At 42.5% G+C, this 24,410-nt stretch overlaps 1 protein-coding gene and 1 pseudogene across 6 annotated transcripts in view; both read left to right on the plus strand.

The window, feature by feature from the left end:
• Positions 1 to 24,410, plus strand: part of DIP2B (disco interacting protein 2 homolog B) — a 252,843-nt gene that overhangs the window by 110,819 nt on the left and 117,614 nt on the right. For all 6 annotated transcript variants that reach the window (XM_054442807.1, XM_054442806.2, XM_054442810.2 and 3 more), the window contains exon 2: positions 15,823 to 15,894. In XM_054442807.1, the coding sequence (XP_054298782.1) occupies positions 15,823 to 15,894 (72 nt within the window). The remainder of the gene's footprint in view (positions 1 to 15,822; positions 15,895 to 24,410) is intronic.
• LOC129009599 (heterogeneous nuclear ribonucleoprotein A1-like) lies at positions 22,820 to 24,144 on the plus strand (annotated as a pseudogene).

Raw genomic sequence — 24,410 nt, forward strand, 5'->3', positions numbered from 1 at the left:
ATTCTACAGATACAGCTATAACACCTAAATGTAAATGACCAAACCCAACATTTGATTATTTCTAGCTTTTATTCTAGAATAATGACATTTTAAATTACTACTATCACTGTCACCATAAGGAATGGTTAGACTGCCTAATATCACATTTCCATATGTTGATAGCTTTGGAAGTATGTTATTTTTTCATAATATTCAGATGTGTGGTGATATTTGTTTGGGGAGTGATGGCAGGCAAAGAATGGTGGGTAGAGTTTTTTTGTTACTAGGAGTAGTGTTTTTTTCCTTTTAATTGCTAGTTTTGATTGTGATTAGTACAATGAGTGAAATACAGGAAATACCTGCTGGAACTCTGAAGTATTATTCCTTGCATTGTTGTCTTTGCTATTTTAGGATAAGGAATGTGTTGTTTCACCCCCCTCCTCGAAGTGAAACTGCAGGAAAGTAAAATTTTCTTTAGTGATATTGGAGATGTAAATATCTTTTTTTTTTTTTTTTTTTTTTTTTTTGAGGCAGAGTCTTGCTCTGTACACCCAGGCTAGAGTGCAGTGGCACCATCTCGGCTCACTGCAAGCTCCGCCTCCCGGGTTCACGCCATTCTCTTGCCTCAGCCTCCCCAGTAGCTGGGACTACAGGCGCCCGCCGCCATGCCCGGCTAATTTTTTTGTATTTTTAGTAGAGACGGGGTTTCACCATGTTAGCCAGGATGGTCTTGATCTCCTGACCTTGTGATCCTCCCGCCTCGGCCTCCTAAAGTGCTGGAATTACAGACATGAGCCACCGTGCCCAGCCTTTTTTTTTTTTTTTTTTGAGATGGAGGCTCGCTCTGTTGCTTAGGCTGGAGTGCAGTGGCGTGATCTTGGCTCACTGCAACCTCCGCCTCCCAGGTTCAAGCAATTCTCTGTCTCAGCCTCCTGAGTAGCTGGGATTACAGGTGCCTGCCACCACCCCCAGCTAATTTTTTTGTATTTTTAGTAGAGATGGGTTCCACCATCTTGGCCAGGCTGGTCTTGAACTCCTGACCTTGTGATCCATCCGCCTTGGCCTCCTAAAGTGCTGGGATTACAGGCGTGAGCCACCGCGCTTGGCCGACGTAAATATCTTTAGGGGGATAATAGACACACAAATTAAAGAGAGAAAGGATTGTATTATCAGCCAAGCCAAAAGTTTTATCTCCTAAACATTGGTGGATAGGTGTTTATAAAATTGTAAGTCATTTATTAGAATCCTTAAGCAGTTTGTCATAGTTCTTTGTTTCACTCTATTTTAAGTGCTTTCTTGCCTGCTAAAGGATATTAGCTGTTGTACTACCGAAATGTCCTGGACAGCTTTCTGTTACAAATTTATAGCTGCAAGATCATTTTTATTCTTTTTGGTTGCTTCTCCACCCTTCCTTGAGCCTCTATTCGTAAGAGTGTTATTAACGTTTAACATTTATTCTTTTGCTGAGGCTGCATTGAGGGGCGTGGGTTGTTTTTATTTAATCTTTAAAAATAGTGACCACCAGCTAGTTATTTAAAATTTTGCCAGGAAAAGAGGAACCAGAAGCAGCAGCTGGCTGTCTTTCTTGACTGTATGATCCAGAGCGGACCCAGTGGATTTGGGAGCTCCCTTTCCCTCCCCACCACTGCCTCCAGTGGTTTTATTATCTTCTTTTTACCTACCCCCAGTACTAGATCCCTTCAGTTGCTCTTTTACCCCTGAACTTCCACCACCACCATGTCCCCCAAAGCCATTCCCTGGACCAGCAATAATTTATTTAGTCTACGCCCCTCCCTCAGGCTTTTAGGAAGAAATGCCCAAGAAAACTTCAGTTTTAGTATTTTCTTTACAGTCTCCTATATTCTTCATCACTTGTCATTGCTTTTGTCTTTATGTCTAGGTGCAAAGTAAGAAAAGAAAAGCAGATACAGGCCAGGCGTGGTGGCTCTTGCCTATAATCCCAGGACTTTAGGAAGCCAAGGCAGGAAGATTGCTTGAACCCAATATCCTGCCTCTAAAAAAGAAAAAAAAAAAAGAAAAAAAAAAAGCAGATATCTTGGCCAGGGGAGGTGGCTCACATGTGTAATCTCAGCACTTTGGGAGGCTGAGGTGGGTGGTACCCCATCTCTACAAAAAATTAGCAGGGCATTGTAGCATGCCCCTGTAGTCCCAGCTCCTCAGAAGGCTGAGATGGGAATGAGTCAAGGCTGCAGTGAGCTGTGATTGCACGACTGCACTCCAGCCTGGGCCACAGAGTGGGACCCTGTCTTGAAAAGAAAAGCAGATAGGGAAATAGGCAAGGAGAATTAGCCTAGGAGGAACCTTTACACCCTCCTGAGGGCCCTTCCATGATTTCTTTCAGCATTCTTTCCTTTTGGAATCCTGTTATTTATTCTTGAAGGTGACATCTTCTGCCCTCCCAAGATGAGTTCTGAGTATATTTTTCATAATAACTTTTTTTTTTTTTTTGAGACGGTCTAGCTCTGTCCCCCCAGGCTGGGGTGCAGTGGTGCCATCTCGGCTCACTGCAACCTCTGTCTCCCAGGCTCAAGTGATTCTCCTGCCTCAGCCTCCCGAATAGCTGAGATTACACGTGTGCGCCACCACGCTGGGCTAATTTTTGTATTTTTATTAGAGATGGGGTTTCACCATGTTGACCAGGGTTGTCTTGGCCTCAAGTGATCTGCCCGCCTTGGCCCACCAAAGTCTTGGGATTACAGGCATGAGCCACCACACCCAGCCTTTCCCATAATAACTTTGAAAAGTTATAGAAATTAGGCTGATAGTACTGCACAATTATTTATTCAAGAGTATTTACTGCTGATTGGTTGATTACTGATTAATAAATACTTGCTAGCCTGGTTCATTGCTTCCTTCCATCCTCTTTTCCTGTTACACCCCAGCTCTATGTTATTCAAACCATCAGCCTTCTCCCAGGCACTACTGGAGAGAGTCACTGAACTGTGGAACATAACTAAAAACATTGTGTTCTCCCATCTCCCTTGCCTCTCAGCACTGCCTAGCACAGCATGTGCCTGGCAACTCTGAATATCTTTACCCAAACCCTCTCTTCCAACTCTTCATTCCTGTCACAAATACCTTAGAGAGGCAGCACTGAGAGGTAGGTAAGAGTTTGGATGCTGGAGCCAGACCATCTGCTTTGAAGCTGGCTCTCACAGTGTTGTGTCCTTGTGCAGGTCAGTTAATTTCCCTATGTCTCACTTTCCCACCTGGAAACTGAGACTCATAATACTCTCCATGGGATTGTTTTGAGGACTATATGGATTAATGTATGTGATTGCTTAGATGAATGGTACCCAGAACGAAATAGGCAGTGAATGAATGTAGAAGGGAAAGTAGACAAGAAAACTTTTACTCTGATTCCTGTTTAGAAAGAAATTTAGAGGTCATTAAGCCAGAGCCCTGTCATCTTCTGTCCTCACTCCCAGTGCTCCAGCACCTACCTATACCTGCCTACCCATCCTTACCCTTTTTCGTAGAGAAAAGGTGTCTATAAAGTCCTGCAGTGCTTTAAACCTTTGATACATCCTGACAAACACAGAAAATGATATATTTGTTCAATACAGTGGGGTAAAAAGACTGCCTGTTCGAGGTGACTGGCCCAAGGCTTTCAGTTCCCTGAAGCTCAGCTAGACTGCCCCAAGGGACTGAGTATTAACATTTCCACACCGATAAAGCACTCACAGATCAGCGCAGATACCACATTCCCAGCCCAGGTTGAGAAGCCCTGGCCCTAACCACTGACAACACTAACCCTTATCGAACTTGTAATTAAATCATTAATTATAGAATTCTTTTTAGATGTCTCTCTATGCTGGAAGAAACTATAAACTTCATCACTATGCCTATAAATGTTGGGCCCATGTCCCACTAAAGCTGTGGCTTGTATGTAGGAAGTTCTCAGTGTTTGTTGGTAGAATCAGTATCTTTCTAATAGCTGTCTTTGTAACTTACATATTTGTCCATCTTTAAGAAAAAGAAAAAAAACTCACCTGCTTTGACTCTAGCCTTCTGTAATACTACCCCATATCTCATTCCCTTTTTAACAAAACATTGAACGAAGGAAATCTATTGCTGTCATTTCACCTCTTACTCATTCTTCAGTGTCCTAAATAATCTGTTTTCTTCCTTCACTGTTCCTTTAAAACTGTTCTTAACTGGGCCACTGCTGATCTACCTGCCAAATCCAGTAGTTATTTTTTGATCCTTATATATGTGACAGTGTGCACTCATCTTCTCCTCTCTGCCTCCGTTTTCCTCATTCTCTGCTGGTCTCCCTGCTGTGTGTCAGCATTGTCTCCATTTCCTCTGCCTGTTCTTTAAATGTGAGTTTACCCCAGGATTCCTTTTCTGGCTGCCTTCTTTCATGCTGCATTCCTTCTGGGTGATATCATTCACACCCAGGGCTTCAGCTACCACCTCCTACGCTTGATGGTTCTAAAATCTATATATCCATTCTAGAGTTTCTCTCTCCTGTTGCCTGCTGGATATCCTCCCTTGTTTTTGACTTGCCATATGTAACAGTGCCAGACAAATGGCATTCATCCAACGTTGAGCTAAAGCAGCCTTAGAACCCATGAGATCCTTATTCCTACAGATGAAGAGACTGAGGCCCAGAGATGTATAGTGGCTTGCCCAGTATCAGATAAATAGTTTGGAACAAAATGGGGAGGAAAACCTAAGTCTCTGGACACTGGGACTTGAACACAAGTTTATAAACCTATGCCAAACACAGAATGGTGATGTTGACTGCCTCATTGGAAAAACCCTTTTCCACTTTGGCCTAAGCGACCTGCTTTTGTGATCCCCATGCTGTGGTAGTGGCAGTATTCTCCTTACTTGTGTTTTTCCCTGGCCATCTTTGGTTTCCAGAGCAGTATGAATTGGCTACCAACAAAATTCTTCATCTCTTTAAAAGTTTTCACTTTTTTTGCGCCTGCCAAAGGAGATACTTAGATTTTTGATCACTGTTAATTTTATCTAGACTATTGATAATGCCTGGCACATGCACCATTTAATTCAGATTCAGTGATTGGTATAGATACCATTACTTATTGCCTGGTTTTTAAAAATTGCTCCAATTGATGCAAGAATAAAAGCAGAATAGTTGGAAGATAACTAGCTGTTAACACTAGAAACAGTTTTCTAATCTTCAGAGAAAAATTACCAAGATAAAGGGGGAAAGAAGAAGCGATAATGAAAATTACTTTTCCGCCCCACCCCGCCGCCATTTCTTTTTTTTTTCTAGAAGTTTGGCAACATTCGTAATTAGATGCACGTAGCAGTGTTTTGTGCATAATAGCATGATTTATTTACATACATTTACATATATGCATTTTAACTGATCTCTGCTCATTTCTGGTTTAGATATTTGTATACTCCTCTTTGAGACATCAGTTTTCCTTCTTTTAGGCCCTTAGCATCCAAAGGCACTAACTTTGTTGGCTCTTAGTGCTGCGTCTAGTACCATGATCTGAGTCTAGCACTGTGGAGCAACTTTAGTGATACTTGATGCGTTCTGTCTTATTTTTTTAAAAGAGAATTTACCAACCCAGAATTTTCTAGATAATCCTTTTAAAGATAGTTATTCTTAGGACTTAAGGGTGGGGTTGGGGCTGGGGAGTTGTCAACTAAAACAAGTTGAGTATGTGCTGTGTGCCAGGGACTTTTGCATTTATTCTCTCGTTGAAGACTCATCATAAACACTCAAGGTAGGAGTTATTCCAGTTTTACCTATTAGGAAACTAAGGCACAGAGCTGTTAAGTAACTTGTCAAGAAGCAAGTAAACAGCAGACTCAGCGTTTGAACCCAGATCTGTTTCATGCTAAAACCCGTGCTCTTTCTATTGACTGAACCATCCCCTGGATTCCTCCTGTCCCTTTGAAACCTTCAGGTCATTTGTATAGCAAACTTCTTATTTGCAGGCATGGTTTTTCTAAGTGGACAAATAAACATACCTTTTGCATTAGATGGATTAATTTAACCAGCGCCTGATGATGAGACTTACAGATCATTTTCTCAGTGTTTTACTTTGTTGCTTTTTGTTTGAACTTGCTTGGTGCCTTAGGTGAAATACCATTTGTAAGAAGTCACATATGTTTGACCTAGAAAACAGGGCTGTGCAGCCAAAGCAATTCTATGGTTTGTGTTTGAGGAGAAAGCAGTCTGTGCTTATTCTCTAGTTCTTGACATGGAAAATGTCTAGTCACTGTCCTAAATGAGGTGAGAGGATCTCTACTGAGAATGGAAATTTGAATGTCCTAACATTTTCCTTGAAAATGGTTTGTAAGATTAACAAGGTTGAGTTAAAACTATAGCTTTTTTTTTTATTACACTTTAAGTTTAGACTGCCAGTTGAAGACTTTTAGAACCATTGATTTTATTCCTAAAAAATTAGATACAATAAAAATTCTCATCTTCTTTCAACATATTGTAGTAGTTTAACAGAGCTTTATTTCTGGCTAAACTATGAAAATGTTATATCTTTTTACTCTTTTCATCATAGGATCAATTCTACCTCTGTGTAGAAAGAAACTACAGAGAGTTTTTAAAATAATTCAAGATTGTAAATTCTTTGGAGTCCTGTTGGACACTTTCAGTAAGAAACAGCAAGAAAAATAGGGGAAGACAGAGGCCAGGAGCTGGTTTAAGTGTTAAGGTCCTTGTTTTGTATGACTGTGAGCTTCATTTTGTATGTTTGTGAGCCTTTCTAGATCACCTCTGGAAGGAGGATATTTGAAGATGGGCGGCTGCTATATATATTGCATTGGATGGAATTATCATTGTGAAGAGAACATGATAAAATATAATAATGAAATTTTTGTCTTCCAGCCAGCTTCTCCTGGATAGTATTCACATCCTCTGCCTTTTTCAGCTTTGCTTTAAGATTGCCCTCATTCACATTCTCAGCTATATTTTTATCTCTTTCTCTTTGTCTACTTGTATCCCTCATGTATGAGTAGTGATAACCCTAGTCCTACTCCCCATTTCCAGCCATAGCCAACACCTTCCGGGTCTAAAATTTACATGTAAAGAATAGAATAGGATGATTAGATTCAGGTATAGATTTGAAGATGTTGGCCATATTCTACGTAAATGAATATTTAGTAATGATGTATAATGATCTTTTTGCTTTTTTTTTTGTGATGGAGTCTCGCTCTGTCGCCTAGGCTGGAGTGCAGTGGCGCGATCTCAGCTCACTGCAAGTTCCGCCTCCCGGGTTCATGCCGTTCTCCTGCCTCAGCCTCCCGAGTAGCTGGGACTACAGGCGCCCGCCACTATACCTGGCTAATTTTTTGCATTTTTAGTAGAGACGGGGTTTCACTGTGTTAGCCAGGATGGTCTCGATTTCCTGACCTCATGATCCACCTGCCTTGGCCTCCCAAAGTGCTGGGATTACAGGCGTGAGCCACCGCACCCGGCCTTTTTTGCTATTTTTAAAACACCAATTGGACACAGTTTCCACAGTTGGCTGTCTGGTTTAAAAGATGAAAGGGGTCAGGGGCAGTGGCTCATGCCTATATTCCCAGCACTTTGGGAGGCCAAGGCAGGTGGATCACATGAGGTCAGGAGTTGGAGACCAGCCTGGCCAACATGGTGAAACCCTGTCTTTACTAAAAATACAAAAATTACCTGGCAGTGGTGGCACTTGCCTATAGTTCCAGCTACTTGGGAGGCTGAGGCAGGAGAAGCACTTGAACCCCAGAGGTGGAGGTTGCAGTGAGCCAAGATTGCACCACTATACTCCAACCTGGGCAACAGAGAGAGACTCCATCTCAAAAAAATAAAAGATGAAGGAGATTAAAAGAGACAGTTTAGCCAGGGTCCTGTTGAGGAGCAGAATTGTTAATACATTTTGGAAAGTCATCTGTATTTTGAAGTGATTCATAGTAATTGCTTATATTGTTTATTTATGGACAACAGGTTTTATTTTTTTAAATTGCATCTGACTTAGGGGCCACCTACAAATAACAATGGACAAAGAACAGCAAGAAAAAGGCCAGAGATTCTAGTCTAGTTTAGGCAAGACATTTAACTTTTCACACCTGTTTCTTGTTCTCATAGAGGTAATGCCTTTTCCATTTATTGAAGAAGGTTTTCAGCCAAATCAAATGAATTGATGTCAGAATGTTTTGAAAAGTTAAAGAATAAAAAATTTAAAAGAATGTTTTGGAAAGTTAGATTGGTGGTGGTGTTATATAGTGCCATTTTTTGAAGAGTGAAGTAAATTGATGTGCCCATGAGGCGACTATCAACCCTCAGCATCAAGTGTCTGAGGATTTCGTGGTGAGGCACAAACGGCCAAGTCTTACCTCAGGTTAGGCTGCAGGAGTAGCAGCAGGGCCATCTCTGTTCATCACTGATTGAAATTACAGCTTCTGTATCTGTTGTTCCAAACATGCCACTCTTTTCCAAACTCTGGGTTTGATAAACTGTTCATTGACCCTCAGTGTCTATCTCTTCTGACGGTCATCCTTCAAGACCTAACCCAAGAGCAACTTTTGTGATGTCTTCTCAATCTTTCTGAAGTAGAATTTGGAGCGTCTCTGTAAAAATGAATATATGGTAGTGTTTAAGAGCAGGGGCTCTGGAGCCAATTCTGCCTGGATTCAAATCCTGATCACAGCACTTACTAGGTGTGACTGTAGGCAAGTTGCTTAAACTTCTGTGCCTCACTGTCCTCACCTATAAATTGAGAAAAATGATGATAATATCACCTGATAGGGCTGTTGTGAGGCTCTTGGAACAGAGACTGATACATAGGAGGCCTTTGATAAGTGTTATTTTACTTATATGTTCTTATCAAGTATTATAATTTTCATTACCATTCTCTCCTTGCTCCCATGGGACTTTGCAAATAATCTTGAGTGTAGCACTTGCACTTTTATTGTAATATTTGTTTAGACTGGGAACTCCTTGAAGGCAAAGATACTATTTTATTTGTCTTTGTTTAATGACCTGCATATCATCCATTCAGTGCTCAAAAATGCTTTTCTTTCCTTCCCAAAGTCCCCTCACCCTCTATCACCACCCCTGACTGCATAGCTGTGACTTTGAAGCAGGGTTGCATGGCACATGCTCTTTTATTTCCACTGGGGCAGGAAGTTTATGGCTGCAGCTGTAACCCTTGCTCTCTGTCCGTTAAGACTGTTCCCGACAGAAAAAGTTATACATATGACTTGATGACCCTCCAGAATTTTTCAGCTGTTGTGTTTATTTAGCCCCTAATTGCTCAAGGTACTGCACAAGGTCATAAAGGAAAGTTACTTAGCATTGCCCCATTTCTTGGGAGATAGGAATCCTGAAAACTACCAAACATGGCCATGCCCATACAGAGCCAGTCAGCAGCAGAGTACAACTAGCAAACCACTAAGTGACTGTATCATTAGGAATTTATATCACCTTTCTGATAAGAGGATGAAAAGCCAGACCCAAACCAAATGTCATCTGCTCTGTAAAGCATTCCTTTCCCTACTCAGGCCAAGATCGCGATGCTTCCTTCTGGGTTCCAGAAGGTGCTGCATTTGTGTACGTGTCTCCCATGGCGCTTAATTATAGAGTGTTAGTCCTGTTTGTTTGCCTGTGCCTCTTCTCTGCAACATAATTGTCTACCCCTACCCCCACTTGGCCAGTAGGGAAGGCTTTTAGTCAATGTTTGTTGATGTTATTTTCCATAGCCCAGACCCTATATTTTAAATCACAGTGAAAACTTTGCAAGGGAGAGACTGTTCCCCATTTCACAGATGTAGAAACTGAGTCTCTGCTGAGCGCATTGGCTCACACCTGTAATACCAACACTTTGGGAGGCCAAGGCAGGAGGATTGCTTGAGCCCAGGAGTTTGAGACCAGCCTGGGCAATAGCGAGACCCTTGTCTCTATAAAAAAACTTTTTAAAAATTAGCTGGGTGTGATAGCACGCCCATGTGGTCCCAGCTACTCAGGAGGCTGAGGCAGGAGGGTCACTTGAGCCCACAAGTGGACCATGATCATGCCACTGCCCTCCAGCCTGGGTGACAGAGTGAGACCCTGTCTTAGAAAAAGAAAGAAACAGATTTATCAAGAAATAAAACTTGTCGAGTCCTTTTGCCTCAGATGTGGTTCTGTCTAGCTCAGACCCTTGAGCTCTTCACCACAGCACAGTGTCACCCCCTCACTGGTGTAAATACACACCTGACTGCTCACTACTTATGCGACTGTTTTCCCTACCACCTTGTGGCTTTTAGGAGGCTTGGGTGGCTGGCAGGCTCACGTACACCTCCTCACAGCCCTCTCTCAATCAACTTGAAGATGATTTGTGGGGCACTTGTGCCAAGCTGTTTTCATTGATCCCAGGTGGTGAGGAAAGAAGTTGGAAACATATGTCCTTTATACTCAGCCTCACACGTGTCTTTCTGTATGTCTGCTGCTGGCTGTTGAAGACTGTGGTAATTCTGATGCAGCTGGACAGTCTCACAGCGTGTGGGTCCCAGACTCGCCACGACCAGTCTCTTGTTGGTTTAGGTCAGTGTCTTCATACAAGGCTCTATGCCTGCCTCCACTCCTGCCAATCGCTACAGGCACCTGGACAAAAGACGTTACTCTAGTGGGAGGGGAAGGCTAATCCTCCCTGTATTTGTTTATTTCTCAAAAAAACTTGAACAACAGGTTTACCTTATATGCCATTTTAATGCAAATTTTATATAGGTATCATTATGATTCTCCTTTTTGTTCTATATGCCAGATGGCAAAAAATCTGTTCTGAGTAAGAAAGCCTGTGGTGTGACTCAGTGTCTGAGCTCCAGAGGTTCCGTGCTCTCCCTTGTGGCTGGATAGCCCAGCCAGCATTCTTCCCCCTCCTCCCAATCAGTTCCCTCCTCACAATTCAGTCTGCAGAACCATCCAGCATACCCCGGACAGGATTCCTCACTGCAGCAATTTCCAAACTTGCCTGGCTTTAGGACTCATTGGAAGATGCTTGTTAGAAGTAGAGATTTCTGGATCTTAATCCAGACTTAGTGCATCAGAGTCTCCATGGAAGGGGTCTGGGAATTTGTATTTTTGCAAGTTCCTTGGGAGAATCTTAAAAATTGTACAAGGTTGAAAAACATTGCTTTAGTGCAGCAAAATCTGTGTAAGTACAGGTGGTGAGGATGATTTAAGAGCACAGACTATAGGTGGCAACCACAGAAATGTGAAATAACAGATTCTCACTGAATTCTTTCTGTCTGGTCTTGCCCTCTAGCTAAGGGATGTATCTATATCTGGCTTGGAGTTCTCTAGCTTTTAGCGCCTTGTGATTTGTATACTATTCCTCTCTTCAGGCAGTCCAAGCATTGCTTTTTTGTTCACCTTTAAGGTCTAGCTGTCAAGTTTCGGTAAACTTCTGGTCCACTAAATTCCATTCCCTGAGCCTTTCAGCTCTTGCTAAAGAACTCTTTTTCTCCCATTTCTAGTTTTCCACCCAAATACACATGTCTGTTTGATTTATTGTTCTCTCACTGTCTCCATTTTATTAATTCATTCAGTCACTCGTTCAACAAGCGTCTATTGTGCCAGGCTGTGGGCGGGCTACAGTGATGAACAAGACACAATCCCTGCCCTCAAGTGCACAGTCTAGTAGGGAGACATGGGGTGTAAACACATAATTAAAATACCAGTGGTGTGCTATCACAGACATGTATGCAGATTTGTAGGCGCACTAGGAGGAAGTAGTGGAAGGCATCACAGAGGGGTGACTTTTGAGCACAGGGTCTTGTAGTCAGAAAACGGAGAGTGGGGGGAGCATTTTAAAGTTACTGTAGGCCTAGCATTGTAGTCCTCACATTCTCACTGCAGCTCAGCTTCTTCCAGGTATCCTTAATTTCTTTGCTCGTTTGTGGATCTGATGGAGCTAATTGGCATGACTGAACTAGACTCTCTTGATTGACCTCTTTCAAAACTTGAGGTGGTTAGTAGTTGATTAACGTCCAGGATGCCAAATCTAACAGATTGTCCCACGATCATTTACTGACATTGCCTGACTGAGACTTAAGCACTGAAGAAAGCTTTTTAAAGGCCTTTCACTTTGTCACTTTGCCAGATGTGTGCTGAGCCATCAGAAGTGGCCTTTGTGCCAGGGTAGGGGGTGGAGGTAGGGGATCTTGTGAGTGGGGAATGGAACAGAAGAATGCTCTGGTACTTCTTTTACAATAAAAGACATGGTTTCCTGTTTCTAATGACGGTTTCCTTGGTAGGCTTCTGTACCCCTGTTAGCTGTATGTACTGAAATTCCCCGAAGTCTTGAGTTGGCTAATTTGAAAAGGTTTAATAAAATTTTTTTTTTTTAACAAAAATTCACAGTTTCTGTATTTTACTAGGGAAACAGATGAAAGACCATTGTGATTAAATTTGTATAGTGTAGTAAGTAGTCATGATTGAAGTTTTAAAATATTTATTGTTTCTTGAAATAATGTTCATGCAGAAAAATTAGAAAATAACAGCAAGAAGGAAAAGAAACTATAAAACCACTTCATAATCTTGCAAGCCATAACTAACCACTGTTAATATTTTGGTGAGTAAACATGCACATTTTTCCAATGAATACACAGAAAAAAATTCTACATGTGTGCAAACACATTATTCTTTTTTTTTTTTGAGATGCAGTTTCACTCTTGTTGCCCAGGCTGGAGTACAATGGTGTGATCTTGGCTCACCGCAGTAACCTCCGCCTCCTGTGTTCAAGGGATTCTCCTGCCTCAGTCTGCTGAGTAGCTGAGACTACAGGCATGCGCCACCACTCTCAGCTAATTTTTGTATTTTTAGCAGAGACGGGGTTTCATCATGTTGGCCAGGCTGGTCTCGAACTCCTGACCTCAGGTGATCTGCCTGCCTCGGCCTCCCAGAGTGCTGGGATTACAGGCGTGAGCCACCTTGCCCAGCTATTTTTCTTTTCTTTTCTTTTTTTTTTTAACCCCATCCAATGACCTATCAAAAATATCATTCTTAAAATTGAATATACTGTGTAAACCATCTTGTTAGCAAATATACACCTATGGACCATTCATTCTTAGAAAGATGTGTACTTTTTAGTTTTTAAAAATCAAACTCTACTAAAGTATATAAAACAGGCCAGGTGTGGCTCACACCTGTAATTCAACACTTTGGGAGGCCGAGGCGAGAGGATTGCTTGAGCCCAGGAGTTCAAGACCAGCCTGGGCAATAAAGTGAGATTCTGTCTTGAGAAAAAATTTAAAAACTAGCCAGGCATGGTGGCACATGGCTATAGTCCCAGCCACTTGGGAGGCTGAGGTGGGAAGATCCCTTGGGCCCAGGAGTTTGAGGTTGCCGTGAGCTATGATCACACCACTGCACTCCCTCCAGCCTGGGTGATAGAGGGAGATCCTGCCTCCAAAATATATGTATACACACACACACGTGAAAATCACCCAAGGATAAACAATTTAGTATATAGCCTTCCAGATTATTTTCTGTATATATGCAAACATACCTATTACTGTTTTTAAAAAAAATTTTAATTTTTTACAGAATCAGATTGTGTTATACCTACTGTTCTGCAGCTTGCCTTTTACACGTAATATATTACATCTCCTGTGGCAATATATTTGGATTACTTGCCCATTATTATATAGATTAGAGTTTTTCATCCTCAACACTACTGGCATTTTGGGCTGGATAAATCTTTGTTGTGGGACATTGCAGGTTGTTAGCAGCATCCCTGGCCTCTGTCCCCTAGATGCCAGTAGCACCTCTTCTTCCATGGTGACAAAAATGTTTCCCAACATTGTCACATGTCTCCTGGGGGACAAAACTCTCCTAGGTGAAAGCCACTGATATAGATTGTCTATAATATAAGCATCTAGATTGCTGCCAGTTTTTTTTTTTTTACTGTAAACAGAGCACAGGATACTCATTGATTTTTGTGCACGTGTGTGAATGTTATCATTGAATAAATTCTTAGGAGTACAGCTGCTGAATCAATTTTGATAGAAACTTGCAAATTACTCTAAGAGGATTGTATCATTTTATTTTTCAACTATATCCCAATGATTCCAAATCTCTCTTTCCTGAGTTCTAGATCCATAAAACCAACTGTCGATTAGCTGTCTCTTCTTGTGTGTCCCACAGGCCTGTCCTAAGCTTAACTCTTTTCTTCGACCTCACCACACACCTCAAGCGAGAAACCAGCTCCACCCTACTTTCTTTCTTTCTTTTTTCCTGAGACAGAGTCTTGCTCTGTTGCCCAGGCTGGAGTGCAGTGGCGCGATCTCGGCTCACTGCAACCACCACCTCCCGGGTTCAAGCAATTCTCCTGCCTCAGTCTCCTGAGTAGATGGGATTACAGACATGTGCCACCACACCCAGCTAATTTTTTGTATTTTTAGTAGAGACGGGGTTTCACCGTGTTGGCCAGGTTGGTCTTGAACTCCCGACCTTGTGATCCACCCGCCTTGACCTACTGAAGTGCTGGGATTACAGGCATGAGCCAGTGCACCTGGCCCCTATTTTCAACCAGTCAGCAAATCCTATGGTCTTGCTCTTAATTCATTCACTTCATTCATCCCTTCTACCACTATCTTTAATTCAAGCTACTACTTACTCTTACCCAGATCTCTGTAGTAGCACTGGACCAACATCTACTCCTTCTGGCTTTTAGTCTTGGTTCCTGACAATTCATTCTCCCAGCAAGGGTGAACTTGCTGCAGTGCAGTGTTAAGTCCTCTGCTCTAGCCCTTTTTAGTGATCCCTGCTTCCTCTCCACCATCCACTGCAGCATTGGAGGCTGAGGCCAACAGCACCTGACATTTATCACCCTTGATTGCAAATTTGTATCCATCAGACATGCTTTTTTCCCCTGATAAGTGGATATTAAAATTTTGAATGTTTAAAGTACTTTTAATACTACAATTTGACTTTTTTTCCTGTTTTATATATTAGGTTCTATGTAAGGCTTCACAGTAAATAAAGTTATCTCTTATTTTAAAAGGTTCTTTTTCAGAAAACAGTGCTCTGTCATGTCACCTCACCACGTATCTTTCATCCCTCACCTTTAAATCACTCATTCTCCCTTAACGTCCTCTTGTTTCTCTGCATTTCCTGTTCCTTTTAACCCTACTCTCTACTCATCCATCTATTTCTGTTTCCTTAGTACCTAGTCCATTTCTTGCCAGTTCAACTACAGATTTTCTCCTGTATTTATCAGTTTATCCTTATTGCATTTGTTGTATGTGCACTAATTTGTGCATCATACATACTTTTAAATTTAACATTGTGGAAAAGAGAGCCACATGAATAAATAAGACAAAGCATTGAACCAAGGGGAGAGGACGTGGGAATTCCAGTCCCAGGTTCCAGCACAGGTGTTAGGGTACAGAAAGTCCTTTTAATTATCCCATCCAGAGCCTGAACTTTGTCTTCTCTTACTTTTATGTGGTTCTGTATACTAATATAAGTGAATACCTCAGAAACCAGTTGTATTCGTTTGGTAAATTGAAACTCCAGAGAGAAATCGTTATCAGCCTTGCCACATTCCATTTTGGGATATCTTAAATACCAAGGAAGCTGGGGATGCCTAGGAACTTGGGGATCTCTGTCATGGTATACAACATATTGCTATGCAAGATTGGTTTTGGGACAAGCTCTACAGTATTCTACAGGAAGTCAGCTCCAAGCCTGTGGGAAATCATGCATAGCAAAATCCTTGGCAAAGAGCCATACATCCACCCCCCCAGCCCCCTGCCTCTATATGTGGTAGTTCTATAACTCTGTAATTAATTTTGTTTTTACAGTGGAAAACCACAGAGTAAGAATAATGCATAACCTATTTCTGTTTCTTGCTATTTTAGGGGACATCACCCAGAAGGGCTATGAAAAGAAAAGGTCCAAACTCCTATCTCCTTACAGCCCGCAGACACAAGGTAGGCAATAAAAAATGGTTTCAACTTTTTCAGTATTTTTACACCAAAAAGATGCTGGCTTACAAGACCTCTATCTTTTGTTTGTTCCTGTTTTTCCCTCCCTTCCTCACCGGGGAGAGAAAAAAACGGAAGGAAAGAAAGGAGGAAATGAATCTTAATGAGCATCTGCTGTGTGCTAGGCACTTTTAAAAATACCTAAGGTCATCAGATAATTTACACAGAACTTGGGTGGTAGTGTGTGAAAGACTATGCATAATTGAGGTGATTCCATGGCAGAAAATTCCAAGCCATGGAAAAACCACATCGTATTTATGATGGTGCACAAACCGTGATGAAGAAGAGCAAGAGGGAGGAAGGAAGGACAGATCCCGTATCGAATGGCAATACTTGAGGATTGGGGGGTAAAACCCTAAATGAACTTGTAGATTAATTCAAAGCCAGACTTACTGCTTTTATAGAGACTAGCACATTGTTTATATATCAGAAAGTCCTGAGTTAATTTCATGCTTAATTCCAAAGGGGTTGCCATAACTTTTGCCCCTAAGCGAGGCTGTCTCTAAATAATCATCATATTTTTAACGTTACTCAGATTGCAGGATTTCCTTTGATAGCCTATTTCTGCTTATATCAATTTTACTGTAGGGTGTTTTGTCTTTATTTCTGATTTTCTACCCCCTTCAACCAAAGTGTGTTTCTGCAAGCCTGTTCTTTGTGGAACTAATGGCTTTTTTTTTTTTTTTTACTGAATTATAAATACCATGAGGACTTTGTATCTCCCACAGTTCTCATAGTAAGCTTTGCACAGGGTTTATGGTCTGTAAATATCTGTTGAATGAACAGTGGAATAAATAAATAAATAATGGTGATATACCAATATATTTCTTTGATGTGCTTGTTTTATTTCCTGTATTGTTCTTGGAAATACCTTCATAGAGAAACTAGTAGGTCAATACACTGACAGCTAATTTAAGATATCTCGATGAATAGGTGTATGTAGAAATGAATTGAGAGAGAAGAGGTGGAAATTGGGCCAGCGACAGCTAATGAAAAGCCAACTTTTGCTGAGCAAGGCATGACCTAGGGGTTGAGGAGGTTACCTTGATTTGCTGCTTATTGTGGATCTGGCCCATGTCTCTGAAGGCCCAGAGATTTACTTGAGTCACTTGGTGTAAAAGCAATAGCCCAACAAGAGGTATAACCGTAAAAAGGACCACAATTTGTTATCCGTAGTCAGGCTACGCAGTAACCAAATCGTGTTCAAAAGTCAATTTATTAATTTACTATGAGAAAATTTTTTTTTTAGACAGAATCTTGCTCTGTCACCCAGGTGGGAGCGCAGTGGTGCGATCATGGTTCACTACAGCCTCAGTCTCCCAGGTTCAAGTGATCCTCCTGCCTCAGCCTCCTGAGTAGCTGGAACTACAGGTGTGTGCCACCACACCCAGTTAATTATTTTTTGTAGAGTTGGGGTCTCACTTTATTGCCCAGGCTGGTCTTGAACTCCTGAGCTCAAGCAGTACTGCCACCTCAGCCTCCCAGAGTGTTGGGGTTATAGGTGTGAGCCACCACGCCTGGCCTACTATGAGAAATCTGTATGGTCAGCACATTCTTGCCCCATGGGCAAGCCTATAATGGAAACCAAATCATTTGCTTAGTGAGCATGGATTTGATGAATCAGTTGTTTAATTGCAGTAGGCCAAGAGAATGTGGCATATCCCTCCCCCAGTAGGGATGGCCTTGCAGGTGACCTCACAGGGGAAATAGAAGGCATACGATGACAACTCCTTCAACTTCCTGATGCCACAATTCCCACATCTGTGCCCTTCCATGATTACTTCCTTCCTTCTGGTTAAAAAGATTATCTGTTGCTCCTGGCCAAGGACAGTCCTTCTACCTATGCTTTAGATCCCAACCCCTCCTCCTTTTCCCCAAACCTTATACTATCCAATGGCACCAAGGAAAGGACAATGAGAGCAGTCTACCTGGGTGCAGTCAGTAAGGCACACAGTATCTGTAGAGAACTTAAAAAGCAATGATGGGCTGAGCGTGGAGGCTCACGCCTGTAATTCCAGTACTTTGGGAGGCCGAGGCGGGTGGATCACCTGAAGTCAGGAGTTCAAGACCAGCCTGGCCAACATGGTGAAACCCCATCTCTACTAAAAATACAAGAATTAGCCGGGCGTGATGCTGCACACCTGTAATCCCAGCTACTCGGGATGCTGAGGCAGGAGAATTGCTTGAACCCAGGAAGCAAAGGTTGCAGTGAAGCAAGATCATGCCACTGCACTCCAGCCTAGGCCACAGAGCAAGACTCCGTCTCAAAAATAAATAAATAAATAAAAATATAAAAAACAATGATGAAAATGACAAAAAATTGGTCTGCTTTTTACTAAAAAGTATCACTGTGTGCAGCAATTCTAAACGCTGTAATAAAGACCTCTCCTGCTGAGGCAGACAACTGCATTGCCCCCTTGGTATGCCGTTGCTGTCAGGTCCTCATCTCTGTCGTACAGTCATTCTCTCTGTCTCGTACAGTCACTCTCTCTCAGCCATATTCGTCCCTCAGCAGTTCATCATGCTTATTACTGTCTATTTAAAAAAAAAAATCCTCCATTTACTTGTCAGCCACTTCCATTTTCACCCTCTTTGTTGCCCCTTTCTAATCAAACTGCTCAGAACTGTCTATACTTACACTATTTTCTCAAATGCTCACTTCTCAGCCCGTTTTAGTTCCTTCTGGAGCCATTGCCATCTAATCTCAGTAGTATTCAGCACCCTGTCTCTCAAAACTCTTATTTTGAATCTCTCTTCTTCTTTTCTTTCATTCTTGTTTTTGTTTTGAGCAGGGTCTGGCTCTGTTGCCCAGGCTGGAGTGCAGTGGTGTGATCTGGGTTAATTGCAACCTCTGCCTCCCAGGCTCCAGCGATCCTCCTGCCTCACCCTCCCAAGTAGTTGGGACTGCAGGCATGAGCTCCCACACCCAGCTAATTTTTGTATTTTTTTTTGTAGAGACAGGGTTTTGCCATGTTGTCCAAGCTAGTATTGAACTACTGAGCTTAAGCAATCCACCTGTCTCAGCCTCCCAAAGTGCTGGGATTACAGGCGTCAGCCACCATGCCCTACCCACTCTTCTTATTTTCTTACCCTTCACTTCCTGCTGCTCCTAGTCTTTCTTACAGGCTCATTTTTGTCTGTTAAATGTTAGATTTCTCAAGGACCAAGACTTCTTGCCTTCTCACTCCATATCAGTGGTTCTCAAATTATAGCAAGCCCTCAGAATCACTGGAGGGCTTGTTAATACACAGACTGCAGGGCCCCATTTTCAGGGTTTCTGATTCATCTGGTCCAGGGTGAGGCCTGAGAATAAGCATTTTTGTTAATTTCCCAGGTAGCGTTGAGCTTGGTGGTCAGGGACCACACTTTGAGAACCAATGCTGTATCTCTCTAGATTATTTCAGCCACACCTGTGACTTTAATTATCATTTGAATTCAGGTAGCTCGTAAATATGTATCTTCAACCCAGATCTCTTCCGAGCCCCCGATCCATAGATCCAACTGCATACTTAACATCTCCACTTATATACCTTAAAGGCATCACCATTTCAACATATCCAAAATTTAAATTTATGACTTCTGCACCCTGCCTCTACCACCATTACTAACCCCTCCCTGCACGCATTCCCCAGTAAACCAACTACAACATCCAACCTGCTCCTGTGCTTCTAGTTTTCCCTTCTGAGTGAATACAACCCACATTCATAAGCCCAGCAAGTTACAGGCTTAAAAGTCATCCTCAATGTCCCTGTCTTCCTTCCCTTCTTTTGTTACCAAGCTCTATCAGTTTTCTGTTTCTCCTTGAGCCAGTTTTGGTAAACTTAATTTTTTTTTTTTTTATGAGACGGAGTCCTTGTTCTGTTGCCAGGCTGGAGTGCAGTGGCGCGATCTCGGCTCACTGCAACCTCCACCTCCCAGGTTCAAGCGATTCTCCTGTCTCAGCCTCCCAAGTAGCTGAGACTACAGGCATGTGCCACCACGCCCAGCTAATTTTTGTATTTTTAGTAGAGACAGGGTTTCACCATGTTGTCCAGGATAGTCTCCATCACTTGACCTTGTGATCCACCTGCCTCCGCCTCCCAAAGTGCTGGGATTACAGGTGTGAGCCACTGCGCCTGGCCAAACTCAATTTTTCTAGGAAATTGTTTTGTTTAATTTTCAAAGTTATTTATAATATTCTCTTTATTTGTAAACCCCCGCTTTATGTTGCTTGTCTCCACTTCCCTCCCCTCCCCTCTTGTCTTTCTTCTCTCTCTCTCTCTCTCTCTCTCTCTCTGACAGATCTGTGGATTTGTCAATTTTCCATGTAATTCTGTCAAGTTTTGCTTTATATGTTTTAAAGCTATGTTATTAGGTACATTCAAATTAAGAATTATAATCTTCCTTGTAAATTGTTTCTTTCATGAGTAACTGTGTTTGTCCCTATGGTGTTTTTTATCCTAAGGCTTTAAAAAACAAATCTAAACATAGTTATTAGGCATCTTAATTCTCTTAAAGGACACAAGGACTTCAGAATGCTTTGATGTTGATCACCAGCACGACTTCTTTCTTTCTTTCTTTTTTTTTTTTTTGAGACAGAGTTTCACTCTTGTTGCCCAGGCTGGAGTGCAATGGCGTTATCTTGGCTCACCACAACCTCCGCCTCCTGGGTTCAAGCGATTCTCCTGCCTCAGCCTCCTGAGTAGCTGGGATTACAGGCACGTGCCACCATGCCTGGCTAATTTTGTAGTTTTAGTAGAGACAGGATTTCTCCATGTTCGTCAGGCTGGTCTCAAACTCCTGACCTCAGGTGATCCACCCACCTCGGCCTCCCAAAGTGCTGGGATTACAGGTGTGAGCCACCGTGCCTGGCCATCCACCACTTCTTATCTTACATTTTAGTATCACCTTTATTTTAGTACACCTTCAACTATCAGTTACTGTTTTATGTGATTAACAATAGTTACTATCCATTTCTTTACTATTCTTTCTTTTACCTCACTCTTTCTCAGGTCAGTTTCCTCCTCCTCCTTCTTTTCTTTTCTTTTCTTTTTTTGAGACAGGGTCTCACTCTGTCGCCCAGGCTGGATTGCGGTGCTGTGATGTTTGCTCACCACAACCTCCATGGACCTCATGGGTTCAAGCGATTTTTTTTTTTTTGGGGGAGGACGGAGTCTCCCTCTGTCGCCAGGCTGGAGTGCAGTGGCCCGATCTTGGCTCACTGCAACCTCTATGTCCTGGGTTCAAGCGATTCTCCTGCCTCAGCCTCCCAAGTAGCTGAGATTACAGGCGCCTGCCACCACACTCGGCTAATTTTTGTATTTTTAGTAGAGACAGGGTTTCACCTTGTTGGCCAGGATGGTCTCGATCTCTTGACCTCATGATCCACCCACCTCGGCCTCCCAAAGAGCTAGGATTACAGGCAGGAGCCACCACGCCCAGCCCTGGTTCAAGCGATTCTTGTGCCTCAGCTTCCCCAGTAGCTGGGATTACAGGTTTGTGCCACCACGCCCAGCTAATTTTCATATTTTTAGTACAGACGGAGTTTCACCATATTGCCCAGGTTGGTCTCAAACTCCTGGCCTCAAGTGATCTGTCCGCCTCAGCCTCCCAAAGTGCTCGGATTGCGAGCATGAGCCACCATGCCTGGCTCAATTTTCTTCTTCTTAAAGCACATTTTTTAGTAGCCAAATACTTTAGTGAGGGTCTCTCAGTGGTAAATTCTTTCATTTTGTGTTTTTCACTTTATTTGACCATTTTGTTCATTAACAATGTCCTTCCCAAAAAGGGGTGGGTTGTAGGGTTGGGTAATTTATGTTATATACACATTCCATGTCAAAAGAAGAGATTACCCTTTGGCATATTTACCCCATATATCTTTGTAAATTTTGAAGGAAGCCATTTAATTTGACTTTTTTTTCCCCCTAAATAGAGAGAAGGTCTCACTATGTTGCCCAGGCTGTTCTTGAACTCCTGAGCTCAAGTGATCCTCCCGCCTCCACCTTCCAAAAGTGCTAGGATTACAGGTGTGAGCTACCACACCCTGCCTAGTTTGACTTTTTAAATGGCATTGGAATGCAAATTTAAACTTTATTAAACTTTATTAAAGTTTAGTAGAGTCGGACTGGGTTCAGTGGCTCACGCCTGTACTCTTAGCACTTTGGGAGGCTGAGGTGGGCCTGAGGTTGGGAGTTCGAGACCAGCCTGACCAACATGGAGAAACCCCATCTCTACTAAAAATACAAAATTAGCCAGGCATGGTGTCGCATGCCTGTAATCCCAGCTACTTGGGAGGCTGAAGCAGGAGAATCGTTTGAATCTGGGAGACGGAGGTTGCAGCGAGCCGAGATTGTGCTACTGCGCTCCAGCCTGGGTGACAGAGCAAGACTCTGTCTCAAAAAAAAAAAAAAAAAAAAAAAAAAACACAAAAGGTAACATTCTCACTACTGTCTTTTTATTTATTTTTTATTATTATTTTTGAGATAGAGTCTCGCTCTGTCACCCAGGCTGGAGTGCAGTGGCGTGATCTCGGCTCACTGCAACCTCCACCTCCCGGGATCAAGTGATTCTCCTGCCTCAGCCTCCTGAGTAGCCAGGATTACAGGCATGTGCTACCACACCTGGCTAATTTTTGTATTTTCAGTAGAGACAAGGTTTCACCATGTTGGCCAGGGTGGTCTCAAACTCCTGACTTCAAGTAATCCGCCTCCCTTGGCCTCCCGAAGTGCTGAGATTACGTGTGAGCCACTGCACCTGGCCTAATCACTAGTATCTTTTTAAATAAAAAGTTAATACTATAACATTTTATTACTGGGATTATTATGTGCACATGCTCTTTACCTAAAAATTTAGTGAGTGATTTTTTTTCTTAAAAAAAAAAAAGTGATTTCTACCCGTGGACGCCGCCGAAGAAGCATTGTTAAAGTCTCTCTTCACCCTGCCGTCATGTCTAAGTCAGAGTCTCCTAAAGAGCCCGAACAGCTGAGGAGGCTCTTCATTGGAGGGTTGAGCTTTGAAACAACCGATGAGAGCCTGAGGAGCCATTTTGAGCAATGGGGAACGCTCACGGACTGTGTGGTAATGAGAGATCCAAACACCAAGCGCTCCAGGGGCTTTGGGTTTCTCACATATGCCACTGTGGAGGAGGTGGATGCAGCTATGAATGCAAGGCCACACAAGGTGGATGGAAGAGTTGTGGAACCAAGGAGAGCTGTCTCAGAAGATTCTCAAAGACCAGGTGCCCGCTTAACTGTGAAAAAGATATTTGTTGGTGGCGTTAAAGAAGACACTGAAGAACATCACCTAAGAGATTATTTTGAACAGTGTGGAAAAATTGAAGTGGTTGAAATCATGACTGACTGAGGCAGTGGCAAGAAAAGGGGTTTTGCCTTTGTAACCTTTGACGACCATGACTCCGTGGATAAGACTGTCATTCAGAAATACCATACTGTGAATGGCCACAACTGTGAAGTTAGAAAAGCCCTGTCAAAGCAAGAGATGGCAAGTACTTCATCCAGCCAAAGAGGTCGAAGTGGTTCTGGAAACTTTGGTGGAGGTCATGGAGGTGGTTTCGGTGGGAATGACAACTTTGGTCGTGGAGGAAACTTCAGTGGTCGTGGTGGCTTTGGTGGCAGCCATGGTGGTGGTGGATATGGTGGCAGTGGGGATGGCTATAATGGATTTGGTAATGATGGAAGCAATTTTGGAGGTAGTGGAAGCTACAATGATTTTGGCAATTACAACAATCAGTCTTCAGATTTTGGACCCATGAAGGGAGGAAATTTTGGAGGCAGAAGCTCTGGCCCCTATGGCGGTAGAGGCCAATACTTTGCAAAACCACGAAACCAAGGTGGCTATGGCGGTTCCAGCAGCAGCAGTAGCTATGGCAGTGGCAGAAGATTTTAATTAGGAAACAAAGCTTAGCAGGAGAGGAGAGCCAGAGAAGTGACAGGGAAGCTACAGGTTACAACAGATTTGTGAACTCAGCCAAGCACAGTGGTGGCAGGGCCTAGCTGCTACAAAGAAGACATGTTTTAGACAAATACTCATGTGTATGGGCAAAAAAACTTGAGGACTGTATTTGTGACTAATTGTATAACAGGTTATTTTAGTTTCTGTTCTGTGGAAAGTGTAAAGCATTCCAACAAAGGGTTTTAATGTAGATTTTTTTTTTGCACCCATGCTGTTGATTGCTAAATGTAATAGTCTGATCGTGACGCTGAATAAATGTCTTTTTAAAAAAATAAAATAAAAATAATTAGAGACAGGGTCTTGCTATGTTGCTCAGGCTGATCTCAAACTCCTGGGCTCAAGCGATCCTTCTGCCTCAGCCTCCTAAAGTTCTGGGATTACAGGTGTGAGCCACCTCTCCCTGCCTTGTGAATGATTTTGTGTGTGTGTGGAATTGATCTGTAGTTATCTTGGGTTGCATATTTGTGTATATTTTATATTTCATTTCTCAAATGTTACATAAATCTTTAAAA

The sequence above is a fragment of the Pongo pygmaeus genome, chromosome 10, assembly GCF_028885625.2.
Source record: "Pongo pygmaeus isolate AG05252 chromosome 10, NHGRI_mPonPyg2-v2.0_pri, whole genome shotgun sequence".
NCBI classification, from domain to species: domain Eukaryota; kingdom Metazoa; phylum Chordata; class Mammalia; order Primates; family Hominidae; genus Pongo; species Pongo pygmaeus.